General features: G+C 36.7%; 3 protein-coding genes and 1 pseudogene across 4 annotated transcripts; 2 read left to right on the top strand and 2 right to left on the bottom strand.

The window, feature by feature from the left end:
* Positions 1–369: 369 nt before the first annotated feature.
* Positions 370–2,035, bottom strand: LOC149382843 (uncharacterized). The gene is made up of 6 exons (XM_089629331.1): positions 1,950–2,035; positions 1,776–1,847; positions 1,651–1,697; positions 1,116–1,399; positions 887–1,018; positions 370–813 (listed from the first exon to the last, which is right to left on the bottom strand). Exons 2-6 carry the CDS (start codon positions 1,820–1,822, stop codon positions 592–594), a joined length of 732 nt encoding a protein of 243 aa, XP_089485457.1. The 5' UTR covers positions 1,823–1,847; positions 1,950–2,035; the 3' UTR covers positions 370–591.
* Positions 2,036–12,328: 10,293 nt separating this feature from the next.
* Positions 12,329–13,255, top strand: LOC149382842 (hsp70-Hsp90 organizing protein pseudogene; annotated as a pseudogene). The gene is made up of 2 exons (XR_016301750.1): positions 12,329–13,010; positions 13,108–13,255. The product of XR_016301750.1 is annotated as a hsp70-Hsp90 organizing protein pseudogene (transcript).
* Positions 13,256–20,283: 7,028 nt separating this feature from the next.
* On the top strand, positions 20,284–21,876 carry LOC149382841 (uncharacterized). Its single transcript, XM_089629190.1, has 3 exons — positions 20,284–20,409; positions 20,671–20,789; positions 21,444–21,876. Exons 1-3 carry the CDS (start codon positions 20,313–20,315, stop codon positions 21,555–21,557), a joined length of 330 nt encoding a protein of 109 aa, XP_089485316.1. The 5' UTR covers positions 20,284–20,312; the 3' UTR covers positions 21,558–21,876.
* A 639-nt stretch (positions 21,877–22,515) lies between these two features.
* On the bottom strand, positions 22,516–24,928 carry ATAB2 (RNA binding protein). Its single transcript, XM_089629554.1, has 5 exons — positions 24,337–24,928; positions 23,747–23,816; positions 23,474–23,645; positions 23,233–23,376; positions 22,516–22,847 (listed from the first exon to the last, which is right to left on the bottom strand). Exons 1-5 carry the CDS (start codon positions 24,852–24,854, stop codon positions 22,588–22,590), a joined length of 1,164 nt encoding a protein of 387 aa, XP_089485680.1. The 5' UTR covers positions 24,855–24,928; the 3' UTR covers positions 22,516–22,587.
* Between the last annotated feature and the right edge of the window lie 278 nt (positions 24,929–25,206).

Here is a 25,206-nt window from a genome sequence, read left to right as displayed (position 1 = left end):
AAAAAACATGTCCTCTCACATTTCTGAAACTTATCTCAAAACAGTTGAATCACTTTTTTTTAATCTCAAATCACTCTTTTTTAAAATTGTAAAAAGTTACTTTCCTTTTCTTTCTAGATGTTTGTGTGTTTTTAAAAGCATTATTTACTGTTTTTTACTTTATTTACCTTTGTTTACATTTTGATTTATAAAGAAAATAAAGATTTGCAGTTCGGGAAAAAAAAAACAAAACAAAACTTGGATATACTTCATATGGGGAGACAAGTCTAGACAATCTTCTTTTCTTTTATGTACTGTAACATTTAACAGTGTCATAGTTTTAAAAGAACTAAACATTTTGCTAGTTTTCATTTACAAATAGCTGAGTAGACCTTAAATCAATTAGCCCCTTACACTTTGATATCAACAACAAACACAACTTTTGAGAAGACGAAAATGGTAGGTAGAAGTTTATGTTACATAGCCAAACACTAGCAAATAAAATTAAAAAAGGTCTCCAAAATCTAGCAAAGATAATCTAACATAATTTATCAAAGTCATAATAAATACAGGCCGCCAAACACGAGCAAATAAAAATTCAAAAAGGATAATTCACTTAAACTCATGATAAGTGTAGGCTTCTTCGATATCTTGAAAGTGACGTGCCGGCCTGATAAACATGACTTGACTTCCTCCCATGCATTCGCGGTTATCATAGTTGACCCGAGCTTCGTACACTTGACCATCCGAGAGCTCGAATGTGAGATAGCAACAGATCCAACATGCCAAGCCCTTATTTGCTCTAAACAGCTTTGTGGCCTTGAGCTCAGTGTTCTGACAATTACGTTAATTAATGTTATAATGTACTCGGTAACATAACTTAACAAATAATGACATAAAAACATACATTTGATTTGTTGTAGTGGGCAACTGCAACCTCTGTGGCCGGTACAGCATAACGTAAACAGCTCTCGGGCCAGACACGGGAAATGCCACCCAATATACCACGAACAGGAATCTCATTGCTAAAATAAAAACCCTAATAATATGAAAAAACCCAAAATCAGAAAATAATTAATGCTAATTATTATTATTGTAGATGGAAACTAGAATTACAAAATCTATACAAACATCACCTCATATTTCTTCAACTCTTGTATGTATTTTTGTATGGCAGGATTTTTCTCTCTGTTTTTGCGCAGCTGTTCTCTGAGTTTTTGGGTGGCAGGATTACTCTCTCTTTCGACAGGAACAGGATTAATCGCTCTGCTTTTGACCCACTCCTCTCTGTGTTTTTGCCACTCCTCTCCGAGTTTATTGAAGACACTGAGGTCATCCTCTGAGTCACAGCTTGAGAAACCATCTGACTCACTGGCATCTGAGTAACTATCTAAGTCACTGCCATCTGAGTAACTATCATCTGAAGCAAATAAAAGCATAATTTGAGCATCCATGGCAACAATGAGGATATGAATATCAAGTCAAAGTACATAACAAACAAACAAAAAAAGAGTGAAATCAACCGAGAAAAATAAAAGAGTGAATGAAAGACGTTTAATTACTTATTACTTGACCAGCGACTAGGCAGGCATGAAAACGCACAAACAGCTTCAGAAAAGAGTGCAACTATGAGATTATTTATTAATTAATTTAATAAGCAGGAAAACGCACCAACAGCTTCAGAGACGGCAACATCCTTCATTGAACATTCTTGAATCCTAAAGCATGCCCAATCGAATTACCAAAATCAACAAGAAAAAAGAGTAATTAATCATCCTAAACCCTGTAACTCGTACCTTGCTTTTTTAAAAGACTTTTTTTCTGGCTCTTCAGTCCTCCTCATTATGCGATAGATATTTTGAACCAACCTTGAACACGAACAAAGAGGGTAAACCCATAAGCAGTTATCAATGTACTAAAACAATATGCAAATAATCCAGCTGATTATCAGAATAATAGAAGTCGCATACCTTGTCACCGCTTCTCCTCTCTTCTCTTACCTCTTTCCGCGGCGCTTGTTCTTGTTGTTGATCTCTGTGGCTTCATAATTTGACCGAGACGTAACCACTACGTAACTCATTTCCCAATAATAATCGAGCTGATAGGCCTTCTCTTTACGGGCTGGGCTTATTTGGGCCACTGATTCAATGGGCTCAAATTACATAGGCACGTTACTTCTGAAATGAGAAATTGCCCCAACTACCATCATTCCATAACTCATTTCCCAAAATCAACCAAAACACTAATTTGGACATTTTTGCCCAAACTTTTTATGATCTCAAATTACTACTTTCTAAAAAAAAAAAAAAGGAAACAATGTGTTCAATTCAACTGCAGATACAAAAGTAACAAAAAGGGAAACAACGTCTTACCTCATCATCATCATATTTCCACTTCCGCTTGCGAGCCTCCTCATCCCAATGAAGGAGGTTTATTACGTCCTAAGGTATAATACACATTAGTTTATAGGATTAAGAGATGAGTATGTATAATTTAGAAAAGATAGTAATATATTACCTTCGGGTCATAGGATCTCAAACCTTGTTAATGCTCGTTGATTGGGAATGTGACGATATCAGCATCATGTTTAGCTAAATGTGTAGTCCATGGAGAAGGATTGACACCATAGCTACCATACTTTTTATGGCAAAAATCCAACAATCTACATCAGTTTGTAATGATAGTTTTTTCCGGTTCTGAATTTTCCTCCTATAAAGAAATAAAAGGCTACATTCATCTGTATGTGGAGATTCAATTGGTTTTTTCCAATATAATTATTTTCGGTTATAGTCCAAAGAGGGAAATAAGATAATTTGAACAAGAAATTAGAATTACCCAATTATTTGTGGACTCGCGAGAGGGTGGAAGAAGATGGGCTTGCGAAGAGCCTTCTTGGCGGCGACGAGTTTATTTTTGATGGCTCGGTTCTTGGGTTCGAGGGCTAGACCATTCATGTAGCTGTCCACAGATGGCAAATTGACTCGGCGGTGAAGATCTCGTAATATTTTTAGAGAACTTTTTAATCTATTAGTGGAAGAGTTATTTATTGTAATGTTTTTCATTTATTTATTTTATTTTTGTTAATTAATTTATTTTTGGTAACTCTTCATTTTAATGAAAGGTATATTTGCTTGATAAATGTGGTTTATTATCTATTTCGCAAAATACTAACTCTTTCTAATGATGACAGATTTATAAGATTCTTGGTTTGTTACATTAATGTTTATGATATTTTTCAATGTGAGTTGGTTTAGAATGGGGTTTCAATCTCGAAAAAAAAATTGAATATATTTTCGGTACCAAAAGAATCTTACACGAAAAACTTACAAAACTATAAAACACACACTCTTTCAAATGTTGCCCATTTTTAAGATTATTTGCTTGTTACATTGAAAGTTACAATATATTTGAACGTTAGTACGCCTATAATGCCGTTTCGATCTCGGGGGTGAAAATCGCAAATCCTTTTTTGAAATCAAAGGGGTTAGTACACAAAAAATTACAAAACTTGAAAATACTGGCTGCGTTTCGCATAGCTTTACTTTAAAAATATTGATTTTAGAATAGCTGTACGAAAAAACTGTTGTTTTAAAAAACAGATGGGTGTTTGATAAACTATTGTAAAATATTTATAGTTGTTAACAAAAGCTGATTTAGTATTTGGTAAAATATATACTAATATTTTTAAGTAATAATTATTTATATAAAATGTAATTAATAATAATAAGATATTTTTTGGTATATAAAAAATATATCAACGTGGGTGTCTATATAATGTAAAAAATAAATTATAAATTTTGGTGATGTCAAAAAAATTATTTGATAAAAGCATATAAAGATAATTAAAAGTTACTGTAAGAGGAAAAAAAAAGTGAAGAGGGAGAAACTACAAACCAAAAACTAAAGCTACGTATAAAAGTTTCAAATTGTAGCTTTCAGTTTTTAGTTAAAATATTCAAAAACACTTTTTAGTTTGGGCAATGTAGCAAAATAGTCCAAATGAAACTATAAAATTTGTTTTTAGCCTATGTTTCACAACTTTTAAGGAAATAGCCAACAAGTTTATGTGGCAATAATTAAGGTCTGATTTACCCTTATTTATTAACAATTCGTCATTTTATCTCTCTTACTTTTTTCCTACACTTTTTTTACATAAAAACTTCAAAAAGCCATATCTATCTAATATATTGAAATTGAGTGATTCCAAATCCTACGGATTCGTGATGCCGAGATCTTTAAAAATAGATCTATTGTGTTTGATGAAAAATCATGTTTAATACAATAGATGTAGAAAAATCACGTTACTACGTTAAATATATAAATACCTGAAATTTTTTGAAATTATCGACATAAATATAATTTTTCACCAAACATAATGGGGTCTATTTTGACGATCTCGAGGCCACGAATTTGTAGGATCTGAAATCACTCAATTTCGAGTTCGTATGAGAAAAATACGAATTTTTGAAGTTTTGATGCAAAAAAAAATTATTTGAACAAAAATATGAGAGAGAAAGTGACGAATTTGTTAATAAATAAGGGCAAATCAAACCTTAATGTCACATAAGCCATTTGTCTATATCCCTAAAAAATTTCAAACATTGGATAGATCCAAAATCACATGTTTAAAGTGGCATAGTTAGTTTCAAATCTCTTTTAGTTTTTAGACAAAGCAATTTTACCAAACACTTAAATATGATTTAACTTTTAGAAAAATATAAAATCAAGCTTAATAAGCTGAGCCAAACACAACTACTAACTCTTTCAAATGATGCCCAATTTATAAGATTCTAGACTTGTTACATTAATAGTTACAATATTTTTTAATGTGCGAAGGCTTAGAATGGGGTTTTGATCGCCGAAAAAAGATCGATAACCCTTTTTGTATTTTTTTTTATCGTTTATAGTTGGATTTATAGATAAATTTTAACAGTTCGAAATTTTTTTTACATGTGTACTCACGTACCCGCAAGACCCTACCCACAACTGGTAGGTTCTTACTCGTATGAATGAGTAATGTGTAGGATACGGGTATTACCCATTAAATATTATACGGGTATGAATAGGGTATGATTTTTAAGTACTCTACCCAGGACCCTATCTATACCCTACTCGCTTGAAATTATTACTATATTTATGAATTTTTAAGCAAATTTTTGTATACGTATTTATTCATTTAAGTATTCTTTTAAATTTGATTACTTTTTATTTAAGTATTTTTTTTAGATTTATTTATTTTTATCCATAAATTTAATATTAAATGGGTAAAAAAATACTCATGAATTATCATTTACCCTGTAGGGTTTTACTGATATCCAGACCCATTAAAAATAAATAGGTACGAGGAAGGTATGATTTAAAAAAAATCGCGCGTAAGATCTAGTTTTGTAGGATCTTACCCAAACCCTACCCATTGTCGCGCGTCGGTGCAGAACTTGAGTTCGAGTCAGACTAAAGTTCTGCACCGATGCAGCTTTCGGTCTGCTTCTGCTGAAATAGCCTCCCAAACCCATAAGCGAGCCTTCAGACGGAAACCCACATTTAATTTCCACCTGTGCATCTTAGGAGTGGACCAGGATTTGGATTGGTTGGTGTTCCGAGAATGCTTCGCCTGAAATCTCCTCTCTTATCGTGAAGCTGTTTGTTTCTTTGATTCCATAACTCCCTATTGTGGGATTAAATCTTGTGCTAGTATTGTGATATTTACTCTAAAAACCTATTAATACCACAAAAGTACATCAAATATGGACCTTAACATGATAAGTGGACTTAAACAGTTCAAATTGCTTGAAGAGCTTAAATAATTCTCTTGCCAATACTCTCTCCCACTTGATATAGCCACACAAAGAAAGAAAAAAAAAATGATTTGTCTATCTCTTGGCTGGCTTAATGAACTCCCATGGAAGCCACATGCAAAAACAAATATCTTTCCCACCTCTCTTGGAGACATTCACACGGTAGCCCCACTAAAAGAAGAACAAAAAAAAAAGATCTTCTTGGCTGGTCTAAATAAAATCACACGGCAAACCAAAGAAAGAGGGATGATCACCTACTCTTCTCTCTCTCTCTTGGAGAAGGCAAGTGGAAAAAAGACATCTCACACACTCTATTACTACTCTCTTTTTCTCCAGATTGAACACACACAAAACAATCACCATAAAGCCAAGAAAAGATCTTCCTCTCCTCTCTCTCTCACTATCCGGCAGTAAGAAAAATCAAAGAAACGAAGGAAGAAGAAGACAAAAGGAAAGAGGAGAGACAGTGGCAACTTCGGCGCCTCCTCCGACGACCGCCGGTCTTGTGACTCCAGCGCCGCCGCACGATAACGGTCGCGGCTCCTCCGCCCACCTCGCCGCTCTGACGACGAGGCCTGGTCCGCGCATACATCACCGCTCCAACGACGGACGAGTCCCCGTCGAGGTCGGGTCCTCTCCCGCCCCACTTCTCCGACGACAAGATCAGGTCTTTGCCGAAGTCTGGTTTTCGCCGGGATCGGGTCCTCGCCCGCCTCGTTGCCACGACGACGAGGTCGTGTCCCCACCGAAGTCTGGTCCGCGTGGAGCTATTGCCACCGACTCATGTGCAATCGACCACGGCCGGACGAAAATAAAGATGAAAAATAAACATATATGCATAATGTGTTTAAAAATATAAACACAGTATACACGTTGATGTGAATTCGTCGGAGAAACTCGTCGGAGTTCAATTTGAGCGGACCGTCTATCGGAAGGTTTAGATATAGACGAAGATTTCGTGCTCGAAACCTTCGAATTAGGATGAATCGAATGATGTCACGATGGGTTGCGGAATTCCCGTCGATAAATCGGACGAACGCCACAAGAATTTTGAGCACAAATTCTTGATAAGTTCTAGACTAAAAGAATCCTCACTAAACACACAAACACACTTTTTCATATATCTTCCAAGCTGCCCATACAAGAGCTTACACACACATATATATAGTCTAGATAATAACCTCTAGACCCAAACCTTACATATTCTAATTCAATGGTTGTAAAACCAAAAGAATGAAAAAAACATAACCACAAAAATAAATAACCATAACCTCTAAGAAAATAAAAACTACCAAGTAATGAAAATTAAAAGCTAGAGGTTACAAAACAAGTAAAAATAAAAACATCCAAATTTGTTGATGAGTGCGTTGGCCTTTCTTCACATTGACGCTTGAGATGTCCTCATCATTCCCTCCGGGTTGAGAAGGATTTACCCTCAAATCAAATTGTCTTTTCCTTTATTTTTTTTTATTATTACCTCACTTTCTTGGCACATTTGTTGTTGGTCTTTGAAAATTTATTTTGGAGAAAGTGGTGACAAAGTGATGTCGCGGTGGTTGTGGCGGAAAGTGTACTTGTTGGTGAAGCCGTTGTGAGATACCTTCCGGTCGAATTGCCATGGCCGTCCGAGTAGTAAATGTCCGGCCTTCATAGTAAATGTCCGAGTTTAAATGGAACGACAACTTGTTGAACAACTTTCACACCTCCATTATCGTTGAGCCAATGGAGCTTGTATGGTCGTGGGTGGTTGGTCATCGATAAATCAAGCTTGTCGACCAAGGTAGTACTAGCCACGTTGGTACAACTACCACCATCAATGATCAAACTATATACCTTGTCCTTGATGAAGCACCGTGTTTGAAAGATTGTTTTTCGTTGAGCGTCGTCATCTTCCTTAGCGAGCACACTTAAGGACCGACGATTCACAAGTGTGAGACTTTTTGGGATGTCATTGGCCAGGTTGTCTTCGTTCTCTTCTTGTTCTTCCGTCGACTCTTCATCGGTGGTGTACTCTCCATTTTCCGTCAAGATCATGGTGCGCTTGTTTGGACATTTACTAGCGATGTGCCCTCACCCTTGGCATTTGAAACACCTTATGTCACTATTTCTTGACGTTTCGATGCCGGTCTTGTCTTGAACATCATGAGTGAGTGGTGTGGACGATGGTGGAACCACTATTTTGGAGGAGCTTGATCATTTATCTTCTCGTTGTTGGTAGGGCGTCTTCCAAGGAGTCTTTTCGGCGGTCTTGAAGGATCGATTGCTTCCTCTTCTTAATTGTTTCTCAATGGTATTTTCCATGTGGACCATTTCTTCAAGCTCTACGTAGTGGTGGAGTTCTACTTCGTTGGCGATGTCGATATTGAGCCCGGCTAGAAATCGAGCCATTGTTTGTTCTCGGTCCTCCTCGACGTCGGCGCGGCTCATCAACATTTCCATCTCTTGATAGTATTCTTCCACACTTCGGCTTCCTTTGTTGAGTCGTTGAAGTTTGGTATAAATTCCTCGGTGGTAATGGCTTGGCACAAATCTTTTTCTCATGATTGACTTCATTTGCTCCCATGTGTCGATGGCGGGTTCGCGATTTTTTCTTCTATTTAATACCATTTGATCCCACCAAACCAAAGCATAGTCATAAAACTCAAGGGACGCGAGTTTGACTTTGCTTGCCTCGGAACAACGTCGATCGCCAAAAATCATATCAACTTTTCTCTCCCAATCAAGATAGGCTTCGGTATCATTTTTCCCATAGAAGGGAGGAACCTTCATTCGGACGTTGGCTAGTTCATCTCGATTGTGATTTCGATATCGGCCGTAACTTCTTTCCGACCCCCGTTCATCGTCTTGCACGCCATTTTGGTGTGGCGATTGTATTCGCCAATGTTTTCGACGTTGATAGTCTTGTCAATGGAGTCGGTATTCGCCTTGGTCATCGCTCTCGGACTCATTGGGATATTGACGGAGTGCATACCTTGGTTGTCTTCTCGCGGCCGGTGGGTTAGGACTTCGTGGTGGTGGAAGTTGCGGTGGTGGAACTTGTGGTGGTGCGGGAGGTCGTAGTATGGCTTCTTCGAGGATGGTGAATCTCCTATTCATATCTTCAATCAAACCTTGGAGCAATTCAAAATTCCTCGGCATGTCGTTGTTGTTTCCATCGTAAGACATTTTTTTTCTTTTTTTTTCTCTTTTTTTTATTTTTTTTTTTGTTCTTTTTTTCTATTCTTTTTTTTTTCTTCTTTTTTCTTTTCTTTTTTTTTGCTAAGAACTGGAATGGTATATGCTAAAAGTATTCTGGGATATTAATCTGGAAGAAAGTATTTTGGAGGAAAGGAAAAGAGATAAATTAAAACACACAAAATATTAAAAATAAAATGTTCTTTTTTTCTATTCTTTTTTTTTTCTTCTTTTTTCTTTTCTTTTTTTTTGCTAAGAACTGGAATGGTATATGCTAAAAGTATTCTGGGATATTAATCTGGAAGAAAGTATTTTGGAGGAAAGGAAAAGAGATAAATTAAAACACACAAAATATTAAAAATAAAATGTTTTCTGGAGAGAATAACTTTCTGGAGGAAAGTTTTCTGGAGATTATTTTTTTTTTTGAAGTTGCAAATGCATATACAAAACTAGGAGGAGAAAAAAAAAATAGACACCTTTGATAGAAATTGGCTCTGATACCACTTGATGTGAATTCGTCGGAGAAACTCGTCGGAGTTCAATTTGAGCGGACCGTCTATCGGAAGGTTTAGATATAGACGAAGGTTTAGATATAGACGAAGCTTTCGTGCTCGAAACCTTCGAATTAGGATGGATCGAATGAGGCCACGATGGGTTGCGGAATTCCCGTCGATAAATCGGACGAACGCCACAAGAATTTTGAGCACAAATTCTTGATAAGTTCTAGACTAAAAGAATCCTCACTAAACACACAAACACACTTTTTCATATATCTTCCAAGCTGCCCATACTAGAGCTTACACACACATATATATAGTCTAGATAATAACCTCTAGACTCAAACCTTACATATTCTAATTCAATGGTTATAAAACCAAATGAATGAAGAAAAAAAACCATAACCACAAAAATAAATAACCATAACCTCTAAGAAAATAAAAACCACCAAGTAATGAAAATTAAAAGCTAGAGGTTACAAAACAAGTAAAAATAAAAACATCCAAATTTGTTGATGAGTGCGTTGGCCTTTTTTCACATTGATGCTTGAGATGTCCTCATCATACGTACACAATTATATACATATGTACGTACACAAAATGTACATTTGCATATGTACATAATGTACCACACATATGTACAAATATATATATATATATATATATATATATATGTGTGTGTGTGTGTGTGTGGAAAGAAACAGGAGAGACACCGCAAGTCCCGACCTGACGAGCCTCCTCGAAGCACAAAATCGGCGAGTTACCGCGAGTTCGGATCCGTCGAGATACGAAAACAAGACCTGGCAACGGATACGACCGAGACGCCCCGACGAGATACAAAACAAGACCTGGCAACGGATACGACCGAGACGATCCGAGCGAGCACAAGGAAAATGACCCCATGTCGACGGCGACCGAGACGCCTCGACAAAACAAGATCCCGGAACAGATACAACCGAGACGATCTGATCGAGTACAAAGAAAAAATGACACTCTATTTTCAGCGACGACCGAGACGTCTCGGTGAGATATGAAATCAAGACCCCAAAATGGATACAACCGATACGATCCGACCGAACACAATAAAAAAAACCCTTGACAAAGTCCTTGGCTAGAATACTTAATCAAGCCCTAAAAATAAGGTCTACGACAGCGACCATTGTAGCTCAACGCCTTAATGGCTTCGCAATCATTACCGTTCAATGCCACCTCGGCTCGCAACAGGACTCAATCCTACAGGATCAACCCCACGGGGTTAGCCTTACAAGGCCACATCCCACGGGACGCAATCCTACGGGGTTAGCCTTAGGAGGCCACGTCCCACATGACGCAATCCTACGGGATCAACCCCACGGGGTTAGCCTTACGAGGCAACGTCCCACGGGATGCAATCCTACGGGATCAACCCTACGGGGTTAGCCTTACGAGGCCACATTTCATGGGACCTAAATTTTGCAAAGTCGCGTCCCACGAGGCATACCGCTACAAGATACGTATCTAAATCACAAATGGAAAACCAAACAGTCCAAAGACATCAACAACGAAGCTCTCGGGAAATTCAAATTAAATTTCTCGCTCGACAAGTCGCTCAAGAAACTGGGGGTTAATGTTATGTCGTTATTTTCACATGATATAAATAACACCCCGAGAGTAATAGGTGATACATAAAGTCCATACACAAGGCACAAGCCCACAAGCAAACTCACGCACCAAGCTCCGAGTCAACACTCATGAAATGTCTTTCAAAAGACTCTCAAAGAATGTTTTCAAGCTAGACTTCTTGACAAATCTTCAAGACAAAGCCATAAAAATGACCACCCGGTCGGCCAAATAAAATGACCACCTGGTCGGTCAAAAAAGAAGACCACCCGGTTGTCTTCACTCGGTCAAGATCACCCAGTCATCTTTACTCGGCCAAAATCACCCGGTTATCTTCACTCGGCCAAGACCACCAGTCATTCTCACTCGGTCAATATCACCCGGTCATCTTCACTCGGTCAAGACCACTCGGTCATCTTCACTCGGCCGAAATCACCCGGTCAACTTCACTCGGCCAAGATCACCCGGTCGTCTTCATTCGGCCAAGACCACCCGGTCGTGTTCACTCGGTCAAGACCACCTGGCTATCTTCACCACCCAATCAAGTACTTTTCACCAAACTCTTGGCTCCTATAAATATCCCACTCATTCACAACACAAGGGAGGTTTCTCTCAACTTGTCAAAACTCTACAAAAATCACACCACCACAAGTACAAATCGTTTACCAAAAACACAATACAACATGACTAATGTTGAGCGTCGGAGAACGTGCGGAGGGTTCTCTAGATTCACGTTTTCTTGTGGTTAGGTGAAAGTGCAAGGATTCGAAGACCCGACGAAGAACGCGAAGAACGTGAAAGATCCGAAGACCCGGACACTAGAAGATTCGAAGAACACGATGAACACGAAGAACACGAATACGTTAGAAACATGAAGAACATGGAAGATTCAAAGGGTTGAAGACTCAAAGAAGCAAATACTCAAGAACTCAACGAAGAACACGAAAGATACCAAGATCCGGAAACTCCAGGACTCGGAAACCCGAAGATCCGAATAACACAAACACGACGAGAAGAGAAGAACTTCACCAAACCCAACCTACGTGCAGTCATAGGCTCCGGCCCTGGATCGAACCACGGACGGTTCTTAGTGCTAATCCAAAAACGCGATTAACAATATATGCAAAATAAATCAATTAACTAATTAAATAAATTAATTATGAAAAAAAGATAAAATAGGCATGATAAAATTGCACAAATTGCCACGTCATGTTTATTGACTATTTTTCAAATAATCTTGAAACGTTAGTTAATTTGCGATTTCAACATTTCAAATTGGCTACTTCTAATTTTCTGTATTTTAAGCTTTATATAATTTCCCAATAGTTACAAAATGGGCGTTTCCCATATATGCTGGATTTGTCGAGCTATGGCACAATGGGCCTATAGAAGGAATATTGGCCCGTTGAGATCTAAGCCATAACCATAGCATATCATGTTGGCCCGTTGATATGCCGCGTTACCAAAAACCCCCAAGAAGATTCCAGAACCCTAAAACACACTAAACTGACCATCTTACAAGAACCCTAAACCCCGCGACTCGTCTTCTTCTCTTCGAACACGCAAAATCACCCCTTTGCAAAATGGCAGCAGAAGCAAGAGCAAAGGGCAACGCGGCGTTCTCAGCCGGAAACTACGCGGAGGCGGTGGGACACTTCACGACTGCGATCGGGCTCGCTCCGACCAACCACCGCCTATACGGGAACCGATGGGCGGCCCACGCGTTTCTGCATAACCACGCCGAGGCTCTCGCTGACGCCGAGAAGGTGGTTGAGCTAAATCCGAACTCGGTCAAGGGGCTCGCGTGCGTCGGCGCCGCACACCTTGCTATCGCCGTGGACAGCTACAGGAAGGGTCTGGCCCTCGAACCCAAGAACCGAGCCATCAAACATAAACTCGTCGCTGCCAAGAAAGCTCTCCGCAAGCCCTCCCTCTTCCACCCTCTCCCGAGTCCACAGATAATTGGGTAATTCTAATTTTATCTTAGTTCTCTCTTTGGACTCTAACCGAAAATAATTATACTGGAAAAAGCTAATTAAATGTAGCCTTTTATTTCTTTATAGGAGGAGAATTCAGAATTGGAAAAAACTACTATTACAAAGTGAAGAAGATTGTTGGGTTTTCGCCATAAAAAATTTGGTATCTATGGTGTCGATCCTTTTACATGGACTATACATTTATATCGATGCCGATGAAATCGTGATTGAGTGAGCCTTTTATTTCTTTATAGGAGGAGAATTCAGAATTGGAAAAAACTATAAGTGATGCAGATTGTTGGGTTTTCGCCATAAAAAATTTGGTATCTATGGTGTCGATCCTTCTACATGGACTATACATTTATATCGATGCCGATGAAATCGTGACTGAGTGAGTTTTTTTTTTTACTTTAATTTTTTAAATCAAAATCTGACTTAGTTTGAATGTTCAGGTACAGCGAGCCTGGTCAGGGCTTGTTGGAAGACTTTTCGAATGTTCTCGAACACTTGGTAATTTGGGGATTAATTTCTAGTACTTCGAGGTGAGAAGAATGGAAGGTATTTTCCAATCAAGTCTTTCCGAGATGTTTCCACCGACAATCGCAACTCGGAAGCGATACGAGCCCACTTAGCCAAACATGGTGCGGCTATCGTCACATTCCCAATCAATGAGTATTACCAAAGTTTGAGATCCTATGACCCGAAGGTAATATATTATATCTTTTCTAAATTGTACATACTCATCTCTTAATCCTATAAACTAATGTGTATTATATTTTAGGACGTAATAAACCTCCTTCATTTAGATGAGGAGGCTCGGAAGCGGAAATATGATAATGAGGGCGTTCTTGGCCGAGTTCGGATTTAGCTCAACCACCTTCTCGGCGTCAGCGAGAGCCTCGGCGTGGTTACGCAGAAACGCGTGGGCCGCCCATCGGTTCCCGTATAGGCGGTGGTTGGTCGGAGCGAGCCCGATCGCAGTCGTGAAGTGTCCCACCGCCTCCGCGTAGTTTCCGGCTGAGAACGCCGCGTTGCCCTTTGCTCTGGCTTCTGCTGCCATTTTGCAAAGGAGTGATTTTGCGTGTTCGACGAGAAGAAGACGAGTCGCGGGGTTTAGGGTTCTTGTGCGATGGTCAGTCTTGTGTGTTTTAGGGGTTCTGGAATCTTCTTGGGGGGTTTTTGGTAACGCGACATCAGCGGGCCAACATGATATGCTATGGTTATGGCTTAGATCTCAACGGGCCAATATTCCTTCTATAGGCCCACTGCCATAGCTCGACAAATCCAGCATATATGGGAAACGCCCATTTTGTAACTATTGGGAAATTATAAAGCTTAAAATACAGAAAATTGCAAGAAGAAGTAGCCAATTTGAAATGTTGAAATCACAAATTAACTAACGTTTCAAGATTATTTGAAAAATAGTCAATAAACATGACGTTGCAATTTGTGCAGTTTTATCATGCCCATTTTATCTTTTTTTTTTTATAATTAATTTATTTAAGTAGTTAATTGATTTATTTTGCATATATATAATTATGGGCACTGTAGCGAAATAGCCAAAATGAAACTATGAAATTTGTTTTTAGCCTATGTTTCACAACTTTTAGGGAAATAGTCAACAAACTTATGTGGCAATAATTAAGGTCTGATTTACCATTATTTATTAACAAATTCGTCACTTTCTCTCTCCTACTTTTTTCCTACACTTTTTTTTACATAAAAACTTCAAAAAACCATATCTATCTCATATGAACTCGAAATTGAGTGATTCCAAATCCTACGGATTCGTGACGCCGAGATCTTCAAAAATAGATCCCTTGTGTTTGATGAAAAATCATGTTTAATACCATAGATGTAGAAAAATCATGTTACTACCTTATATATGGAAATAACTGGAAATTTTTGAAATTATCAAAAAAATAAATGGAAACGTAACTATGATGCATTAAACATAATTTTTCATCAAATAGAATGGGTCTATTTTTGAAGATCTCGATGCCACGAATTTGTAGGATCTGAAATCAGTCAATTTCGAGTTCGTATGAGAAAGATACGAATTTTTGAAGTTTTGATGCAAAAAAAATTATTTGAAAAAGAATAGGAGAGAGAAAGTGACGAATTTGTTAATAAATAAGGGCAAATCAGACCTTAATTATTGCCACATAAGTCATTTGGCTATATCCCTAAAAATTGTCAAACATAGACTAGATCCAAAATCACATGTTTAAAGTGGCCTAGTTACTTACAAATCTCTATAATTATATTTACTTGCCTTTTAATATAGAATTTAATTATGAAAAAAATTTAAATTTAAAACAAATAATGTGAACGGTTTGCAATTGTTGGTTATCAGTTATCATACGTAAAAGTTAGCATTTCTTTTACCACTTTTTAATATATATTTAAACCATTTTAATTAAATAATAACTCAGATATAAAAAAAAAAATTAGAAATAGTAAGTTGTAATTATGAAGACGATTTTTTTTAGCAACACAAAAATTATTATTAATCAACATCATTACTTATATGTTCATTAGTTTTCAATAATTATACTGAGCATAAGTAATTTTAATTATAAAACTATTAATCGGTTAATAATTGTTATCATTTTAAAGTTAGTTTAGTGAATTTTCATTTTTAGAGTTATTTTTGGAATTTTCGCTTTTTAGAATTGTTTCTGGAATTTTCATTTTTTAAAGTTGTTTCTGGAATTTTGTTATGCGGTTACTTATGTAATTTTAAAACTTAAATAGTTATTTTTGGAAATTTTTTAAAAAAATTGAGTGTTATAACGAATAAAGAGAATAAACTGGTATAAAACCAGCATATAAAAAATCGCTCACCTCCTGGTAGGGAGGTGGCGAATTTTTTTTTCAGCGCAAGTCTCGGCCCAAAAATACAAAACTATTTATTTACTTGATCCAACGATAAATAAATAATTTATTAATTGATTATTTACTTGATCCAACAATAAATAAACAATTATACTATAAATAGTTATTTAATTCCGCAAATATCCATTTTTCATAAATAATGATGTCAATCACAATTACAGCAAGTGAGACTATAACAAATGGGTAGTATTAGTTATAGTACTACCATAACTCTTTCAAATTGTGCCCAATTTTTAAGATTATTTGCTTGTTACATTAATGGTTATTACTTGTTCAAAATTAATTCGCCTTAATAAACTCTTTTGGAAACCAAAGGGTTTACTAAACGAGAAACTTCCAAAATTTGATAGTATCATAATTCATTCAAATGGTCACCGATTTTAAAGACTCTTGACTTATAATATGGATAGTTACACTATTTTCATATGTGATTATGCGTAGAATGGTCTTATAAACACGAAATAAAATATTGAAAACCTCATTCGAAACCAAAGGGGGTAGTAGTACACGAAAATGTTAAAAAAATTGAGACTAACATAACTCTTTTAAACAATGCCTGAATTTTAAGATTCTTAGCTTGTTACGTTAATGGTTATCACCTATTTGAAAATAAATAGCCGTAGAATTTATTTTCGATCCCTATAAAAAATTCAAAAACCTTTTTGGAAGCCGAATTGATTTGTACACGAAAAACTTCCAAAATCAACCATAAGTCAGTCTAATGGTGACTGATATTTAAGACTCTTGACTTATTATATGGATGGTTACAATATTTTTTAATGTGATTATGGGAAATGGTCTTTTAAACACGAAATAAAATATTGAAAACCTTATTCTAAGCCTAAGGAGTAGTATACGAAAATGTTTAAATATTGAGACTACCATAACTCTTTTAAATTGTGCCCGATTTATAAGCTTCTTTGATTGCTACGTTGACGTTTATCACCAGTTCAAAGATAAGTAGCCATTAAATTTGTTTTCGATCACATAAAAACTTCATAAACTCTTTTGGAAACCAAAGGGGCGTGCACGAAAAATTTCCAAAAATAGAAACTAGCATAAGTCATTCAAATGGTGACCGAATTTAAGATTCTTGACTTATAATATGGATTGTTACAGTATTTTTTAATGTGAGTAGGTGTAGAATGATCTTTTGAACTCCAAATAAAATATTAAAAACTCAATTCGATTTCAAATGGGGAGTAATACACGAAAATGTTCAAAAATTGATATTACGATAACTCTTTAAAATTGTACCCGATTCTTAAGCTTTTTGGCTTGATACATTGATGGTTTTCACCTGTTCGAAAATAAATTGTCGTAGAATTAGTTTTTGATCCTTATAAAAATTTAATAAACCATTTTGGAAGACAAATGGGTTACTACACGAAAACTTCTAAAATTTGAAACTACCATAAGTCATTCAATTTCAAATGGTGAAATATATTTAAGATTCTTGACATGTTATATTGATGGTTACAATATTTTTTTAATGTAAGAAGGTGTAGAATGGTCTTTTGATCTCGAAATAAAATATTGAAAACCCTATTTGAAGCAAAATGGGATAGTACACAAATTTTTTTAAATGAAATATGGGTTTTGTTACAACGTTATCACGACTTTTTCATCGGGAAGACATATGTTATCATGAAAAAAAAAATATATATATATATATATATATATATATGTTTCATGATAACATGATCTCGTAAATTTATTTTGTGACTATGTTTTCACGAAATATTTAACTATTTTCCGTTGAAGATTTTTTGACCTTGTTGCCTCCTGTAAAAAAAAACCAAAATAACAAATTTTATTTTGTCATTACGTGCCTTTCATTGTCATTAGTACGTGCCTTTCACAGTCATTAATTCTTTTAAAGTTTTAAATGTTTATTATATTAGATGTATTAAATTTATATATGTTAATATTTGTTATTGCAGCTTCATTATAATACGTATGATAAAGTCCCATCATAAATAAAGAGAGCAATTTTTTTTATTTTAAATTTTGAAAGGACATGTCATTTCATCCGATTTAACAGCTCGCTCGGTACGAAACAAATTAGGTATTTTTCCGGTAAATTTTAAAAATGGGTACTTGATTATATTTCCCTAAACCGTTAAACACCGTCGTCGAGTCCGGTGAGATTCTGTCTCACGCTGTGTCTCTCTCTCTCAGATTCATTGTGAAGTCGCGCTTCCGCATAGCTCCGATGTGCTCCTCCGCCTCCACTTACTCTCTGTAAGTAATCTCTCTCAGTTATTCTTTCATGTGGTTTGATTTTTTTTTTTCTGATATGCTGAGATCTGTGGATATTTTCGAATTTTAAACCGTGTCTTGTAAATTTTTCTGAGTGTCTACTTAATCAGATTTTAAATTTTCGTGTGTCTTGTGTACGTGCATTCTCTAACTTTTCTGTGACTTGCTCTTGTGAACAGAGGTTGAGAGAGAGAGAGAGAGAGAGAGAGAGAGAGAGAGAGAGAAAATGTCGTCAGAGATAGAAGATCAATCTGAAGTCGCTGCCAAAATTGTACGGAAGTTTTCGTGCACAACCTACTTCGACGCTATCTGGTTTTGCTACTGTATACTCTTTTATTACTTCTGTGACGAATTTTGTCAAACACCTTGCTTGCATTCCAATATTTTCAATCCGTTTTCTCTTTGCAATTGTCATTCTTGCATTCTACATTCGCACAAGCATTGAACGCGTCTATTGACGCACTCAACTTGCAATTGTCTCTGCCATTTAGGTACTATGTGTTCAGTCTGCCGCTCTTGTTGTTCTGTCAAACTCGGACCATCTTCATACGTGAAACCGCTTACCAAATCGTATTCAAGGCGTCCAAATCTCACTCTTTGAGAACCTATACCGAAATGTATCTCTCCCCGTGCAGTGGGCTCGATCCTCCTCTGAAGCAAATTATGTATAAGCATGTCCGAGTATTGTAACTCGACTTGATCCTTTGTAAAAAATTGCTCAAACGGAGTCCCGATAACTCTATCCAAAATTTCCAACTTGAAAAATCTCTCATACACTTTCTTCAATGATGTGGACCCAAGATACGAGACCCGAGCCGGGAAATCCACTTCATAAAGGTATTTCAAATGATCCTACAAAAGACAAAAAAAATAGTAAAAAAATCATTTTCGATCGCAAAGCATCACATTTGGTCGCAAACCGTCGCAATTGGTCTCAAATCATCACACTTGGTCGCAAAATATAATTTTTTTAAAAAAATTAAAAATATCGCAACCGGTCGTAACCGATCGCAATTTGGTTTGCATTTCATCGCTACTAATCGCAAATGCTTGAAGTTCATCGCAAATTCCGGGAAAATTTTAAAACACTAACTTTTCAAAATCAATCCAAATCAATTCAAATGGCCCTAAATCTTATATATATATATTATATTTAACTATTAAATACTAAACACATTTCTAACTATTAAATACTAGATTTAACAAGAGAATCGAAGAAAAAACTTACCTTTTTCTTGGATTGAGACCCGCGAACTCTTGGACCACCACCACCGCCGGAGTTCAAGCCTTGTCCACCGGTTTCCATCGAAAGAGGTTGCAATACGTCGTACTTGGTCGCAATCGATCGGAATAGTGGAGGAGGGAATATTGGGTTTGAGAGAGAGAGAATATGAGCGACTGTTTTTAATTTTTTTTTTGTTTTTTCTGAATTTTTTTTGTTTTTTCTGAAATTTTTTTGTTTTTATTGTTTTAAAGGTATTTTTGTCCATTTTGAAGCCAAATGTTTAGTTTTATATATTTTTAAAAAAACGTGATTTAATAATGATATTTTGTACATATTTAAGTCTACTTTATTAAATTTCCCTATGATAAAGTCCCATTACGACAAAGAGAGAGTGAATGTTTTTTTTAATTTTGAAATGGACGTGTCGTTTCATCAAATTTATCGGCTCGGTAAGAAACAAATTCTTGACTTGATATTTTTACCGTAACTTGGTATCTGATTATTTTCCCCTAAACCTTCAAGCTCCGTCGTCGAGTCCGGTGAGATTCTGTCTCACGCTCTCTCTCTCTCTCTCTCTCTCTCTCTCAGATTCATTGTGAAGTCGCGCCTCCGCATAGCTCCGCCGTGCTCCTCCGCCGTGCTTGCGAATTTTGGGGTTCGAATCTGATTTCCTGCTAAATTATAATGAATTGTTACTTGACTGGATTGAGTTTGATTTTTTTTTTTTCCTGATATGCTGAGATCTGTGGATATTTTCGAATTTTAAGCCGTGTCTTGTAAATTTTTCTGAGTGTCTACTTAATCAGATTTTAAATTTTCGTGTGTCTTGTGTACGTGCATAGTGCATTCTCTAAATTTTCCGTGACTTGCTCTTGTGAACAGAGGTTGAGAGAGAGAGAGAGAGAGAATGTCGTCAGAGATGGAAGATCAATCTGAAGTCGCTGCCAAAACTGTACGGAAGTTTTCGTGCACAACCTGCTTCGACGCTATCTGGTTTTGCTACTGTAAACTCTTTTATCTTTCCTCGTCTTTACTTCTGTGACGAATTTTGTCGAACACCTTGCTTGCATTCCAATATTTTCAATCCGTTTTCTCTTTGCAATTGTCATTCTCTTATAATTTTGGCTTCTTAGTCGAATCGTGATTAGCGGAAGTAAAATCTTTTTTTTTTTTTTTTTTATATCTCAAATACATATATCAATGAAAATCGTTTTTTTCTTTAACCTAACTGGTATTATTATTTTTTCTTCGAAATCATTAATCAGCCCCGGTTCATCAGTTGCAACAATACTATAGACTCGGATCACTTGACAACTGTGGGGAAAAGTGGAGTTCTCTTATGGATTGCTTGACTTTGAAGACAAAACGATCTTCTGAGGTTCAGGTTTGTTTTTCTAGCTTTTGTTTTCCCATCCGGGCACACTTTAGATATTTTTTACAACATTACGGTGGTTTTTAGAGGTGGTTTAAAAGTAAAGCATAGGAATGTTACTGAGTTGTGAATCTGAGCCAGTTCTTATTCAAATTCACATCGGATTTGGATCTCGCAGACCATTTTTCAGTTATTGTTGATCTTAGATTATTCAAAAGTTGTGTACGCGTGCATATGTATCGTGCCTTGGGAAAACGATTAATCACTAATGCTATAAAACAAGCTCGTATTTTATCTTTGTTACCTTTTTCTTAATAATGAGAAACAACTTGAAAGAAATGAGTCAACTTCTAGTTCTAGAACTACAGACCTTAGAATTCAAAATAAAATAAGCTTGCTCTTCAATTGAATTTTTTAAAAATAAAAAAAAATAAAAAAATAAAAAAAAAAACTTTATTGGGATATGATCCTAGATGTTATGGACTAGCCTAGAATTTTTAGAGCTAGAAGAAAATCTGGCTGGATTGAAACAAGTTTTAGTTCAGTTTATCATAAATTTACTTCTAATCGCCGAGTCCAAAATGTATTGTTTCAATTTGTTTGTCTGAGTTAATTGCGGAAAATCAATTGGCTGAGAGTAACAGAGGCTTGAATATTTGAATACAGGAAATTCTTGAAGCTCGCGAAAAAGCCGCGACTCACATTTGGACTCTTCGGACTGTAGAGGAAGCATCGGTTCACTGGAGAAAGTTGTATGGGCATTTGGATGAAGTGGAATAATTGGCATATTCGTTCGACGATACTAAATTTTTTTGGCTGAAAACCAATGAAGCGATTTGGCAAAGAGATGACTGTTTCTCTTTCTTGCTCTGTTGAGTTTAGACATCAATACATTCTTTCTTTCTATCCGTATTTGGAACCCGAAAAAGACTCGTATAGGTTGACGGAGTTCTCATTTTTGCGTAGGATTCGTGATATCGTCTTTGAATTCTTGATATATTTTTTTTCTTTTATAATAGGCATGACTTTTATGGTTCTCTGCTTAAGCTTGTGTTTTTTATTCGAACGTTCTCTATGATTATCTTTTGTTTATTTTTAATATGATTGTGACTAAATTCAAGTGATGGTTCTGGTAAAATGAAGGTAAATCACGTTCATGTCATGCACCTTAAAAATCTACAAGTCTTACATTTTGCCGTGTACTTCAAAATTTACCATCTATATTAGCACTATCAGCCAAGATTACATGATATATTAGCAGTGCAAAGCGCATGTGGCACTATCGACCAAGATTACATAGTAGGTGGCACTATTGACCAAGATTACATACTTATTAGAATAAATCATAGGGGGCATGCATTTCTGCATCCCATGGGGCTTGAACCCATGACCTCTCCGTCGAGGTGTTTTTTTTTTTTTTTAGAATAGGCTTATTGCCTCGAATGATCCTGAACCTTTTGCAAGGTGTTTTGGTCAGAGAATCTTTTTAAAAGTAAAACTATCCTCGCCCTCTTAATTATTGAAAAAATTAGTCCTTTCGCCCAACTAACTTGATGCGAAAATTACCACCAATTCTTTCCAAACCTAATCTCCTCAGATTATCGTTTATTTTTATACAATAAATCTCTCTTTATTACTCTACGTATCTTGTTCTTTACACTTTTCCAAAAACTCTGTTAATTCACAAAGAATAGAAATTGCTAAGCTGGATCTGAATATACTTATATAGATCATTCACTCACTCAGGAACCATGTATAATCAATCACACACGAAGATTTTAATTTTTTTTTTTTTTTAATTGAAGAGTTGTTATACAGACGGAGGAGGTAAGTCCAAGAGAACCCAAAAGCCATCGCAGTCATCGGAATCCAAGTCCTCTTGAATGGCAAGAAAGTGCAAACCACCACAAGCCTTCTTCGCCGCTTCCCAGGCCTCGGATTCCTTTGTAGTCACCGGAGTCTTCTTGTACGTTGCGTATATATATCGAGTCGATATTCCCACCGCCAGAATCAAGGCCGCTCTAGAAACTTCCGCTTCTATCGAGCACACTTCTAGGCCGTTCATCCACGCTGCAAAAACCCACCCAATAACATAACATAAGCCTCGACAACACGGCTAGTTCACAATCAACTTTTAGTTAACTTAAATTACAAGATAACCAAGGGGTAGTACTACAATTAGAATTTACTTGCTATAAATAAGAGAAGAGGGAAGGGAAAAGAAAGGTTTCGAGGGAAGAGAACAAGCCTATCGAAAGCTTATCTTGTATTTCTTAATATTGATGGAAATGAAAGATTTGCGGTCTTATCACACTCTCCTAAAGGGAATTTCTCCCTATTCCTACTCCCCAAAGATCTTATCAGAACACTCTTGCAAAAGATAAACTTTAGCCTAGCGAGACCATTAAGGCCTTTTGAATAGGCCAGGAATAAGATGGATAAGATTTTCATGTACCGGCGAGTGGTTTAGCGCGAGAAGTGGCGACGGCCAATCCCGGGATCAATGTATCGTCGTCGATTTCAATCCCCAACAAATCAAGATCTAGACCCGCCCCGAATATCCGTTTTCTTGACAACGATTCCATCTCCTCTCGTACGACTGCAAAAAGAAAAAAGAAAAAGACCCGTGAACAAAAAAAAAGACGATGATTGTTGTTGTAAGAGAGGTTAGGGAATGGTTAAGTGTTTTTTGTGACCTGACAAAGGCAATTGAACAAAAGCCCATCTCTCTCCATAAAGATTCTGTGGAAGCTCGACCGGAAAAGGATTATCCAACGCCAGAAGCGGCTTCGCTCCTTTCTGAAAACCCGGGTGACGTGTGTACACTGTCTCGAACCGTTCTTCCAACCACAAAAGCAGTGACAAACACTATAATTCAACACATAACCACCAAAAAAAAAAAAACATGTCTTTAATGTTTTCGTTTCAAGTAAGAAACACACAATTGAAAGATATTCACGCATACATACCCTTTTGCTAGGAATAGGTTTAACACCAAGCTCGTTGCAAGCTTTCGTTATAATAGTCTGCATTTGAGTCCTGAGAAGAAGAAAAAAATGTAAATGCGATTGTATCAGAACATCATATACGTATAAATGTGCTCGTTTATAAATGTTTTTGACAACCCCGAGCTAGGTCTTTGGATGTCACACTTCTAACATTGATTGTACCAGAGCCAAACACTTCACTCTCACAAACTTTGAAGTTCAAACATGTTCATCACCAAGCTCTCAAATATCAAATTCCATGCATTGTTATTTAACTTATTTCTTTTCTTTACCCAAGAAGTTTCATTTTTAGCCCTCCTGAGACTTTTCTTTTTTTCATTTGAGCCAAACACAATATCGATGTCAGGCCACTTGTGAATGTCCATTTTCGCAAACTTCACGCTCAAACATGTTCATCACTGAGCTCTCAGACATCAAAGTTAATAGCTTTTTTACTTTACCCAAAAAGTTTCATTTTAGCCATCCTTAGATTTTTATTTCCATATTAGCCCCTCCTCCCCTAAGTAAGCACTCTAACTAACAGAGTCTTAGAATGAATGAAATTGAATGACCTGAAGTATCGAATTTTCTCAGGCAAAGGAAGGCCCAATTGGTCGCTAATCCCTTGAATGGCTTCCTTGAGAGTGACGCTATTGATGACGTTGTTGGGAAAGTACTTGGTGTACTGCAACGACAGAGATTCGTCGCAAACGACAAGCTCCCAAACCTTCTTCCCTCGAATGTCCAGAATCGGCCGAGAACAGAAATCCAATTCCCACTCCGACAGCCTCTTCAGATCCGTCTCCGGGTCCAGATAGCAAAGCTCCACCGTCGGATCATCATCATCTTCATCTTCTTCTTCTTCTTCTTCTTCGAGGCCTTGTTGTTGTTTCTGCGTCGAAACAGAGCTCTCCGACGAAACAGAGCATGGCCGGAGAAAATGGCGGAGTTTGGGCAAGGTTTGGGAGGAGGTGAAAGTGACAGGGATTTTGGTGGAGAAATTGGAAGAGATGTGTTGTTTGTTGGATTGGAATTGGAATTGGATCGATGGAGTTCTTAGCCTGGACGAGTTCAAGCTTAAGCTCGCCATGGATTGAGAACTGAGCTCAATGATGAAGAAGAAGAAGAAGATGAGTACTTCTTACAGGGAACAAAATCTAGTTGTGGTAGTTATTTATCTCTCACTTTAATATTTTTATTATCCGTTTATTTTAGTGGGATTTTTTTCCTTGATATTTATTGGGTCTATTTTTTTTTATAAGGCCCAAAATTAGTTGAGCCGGACCTGGATTGTTACCGTATCACTAAGATAATTTACCAAAATAACACGTGTCTATCATAAATAGGAAAAAAAGACATCTAGAGAAACATTGTAGAGACTAGCTTATATACATAAATAATTTTTATATACATTTAGATACCTTAAAAGGTCAAGTTGAAAG

The sequence above is a fragment of the Urtica dioica genome, chromosome 10 (genome assembly GCF_054948205.1).
Source record: "Urtica dioica subsp. dioica isolate 48M chromosome 10, U.dioica_male_clone48M_v1_H2, whole genome shotgun sequence".
Lineage (NCBI taxonomy): Eukaryota > Viridiplantae > Streptophyta > Magnoliopsida > Rosales > Urticaceae > Urtica > Urtica dioica.
Note: the sequence above shows the minus strand (reverse complement) of the source record. Positions and strands in the feature narration are given on the sequence as shown.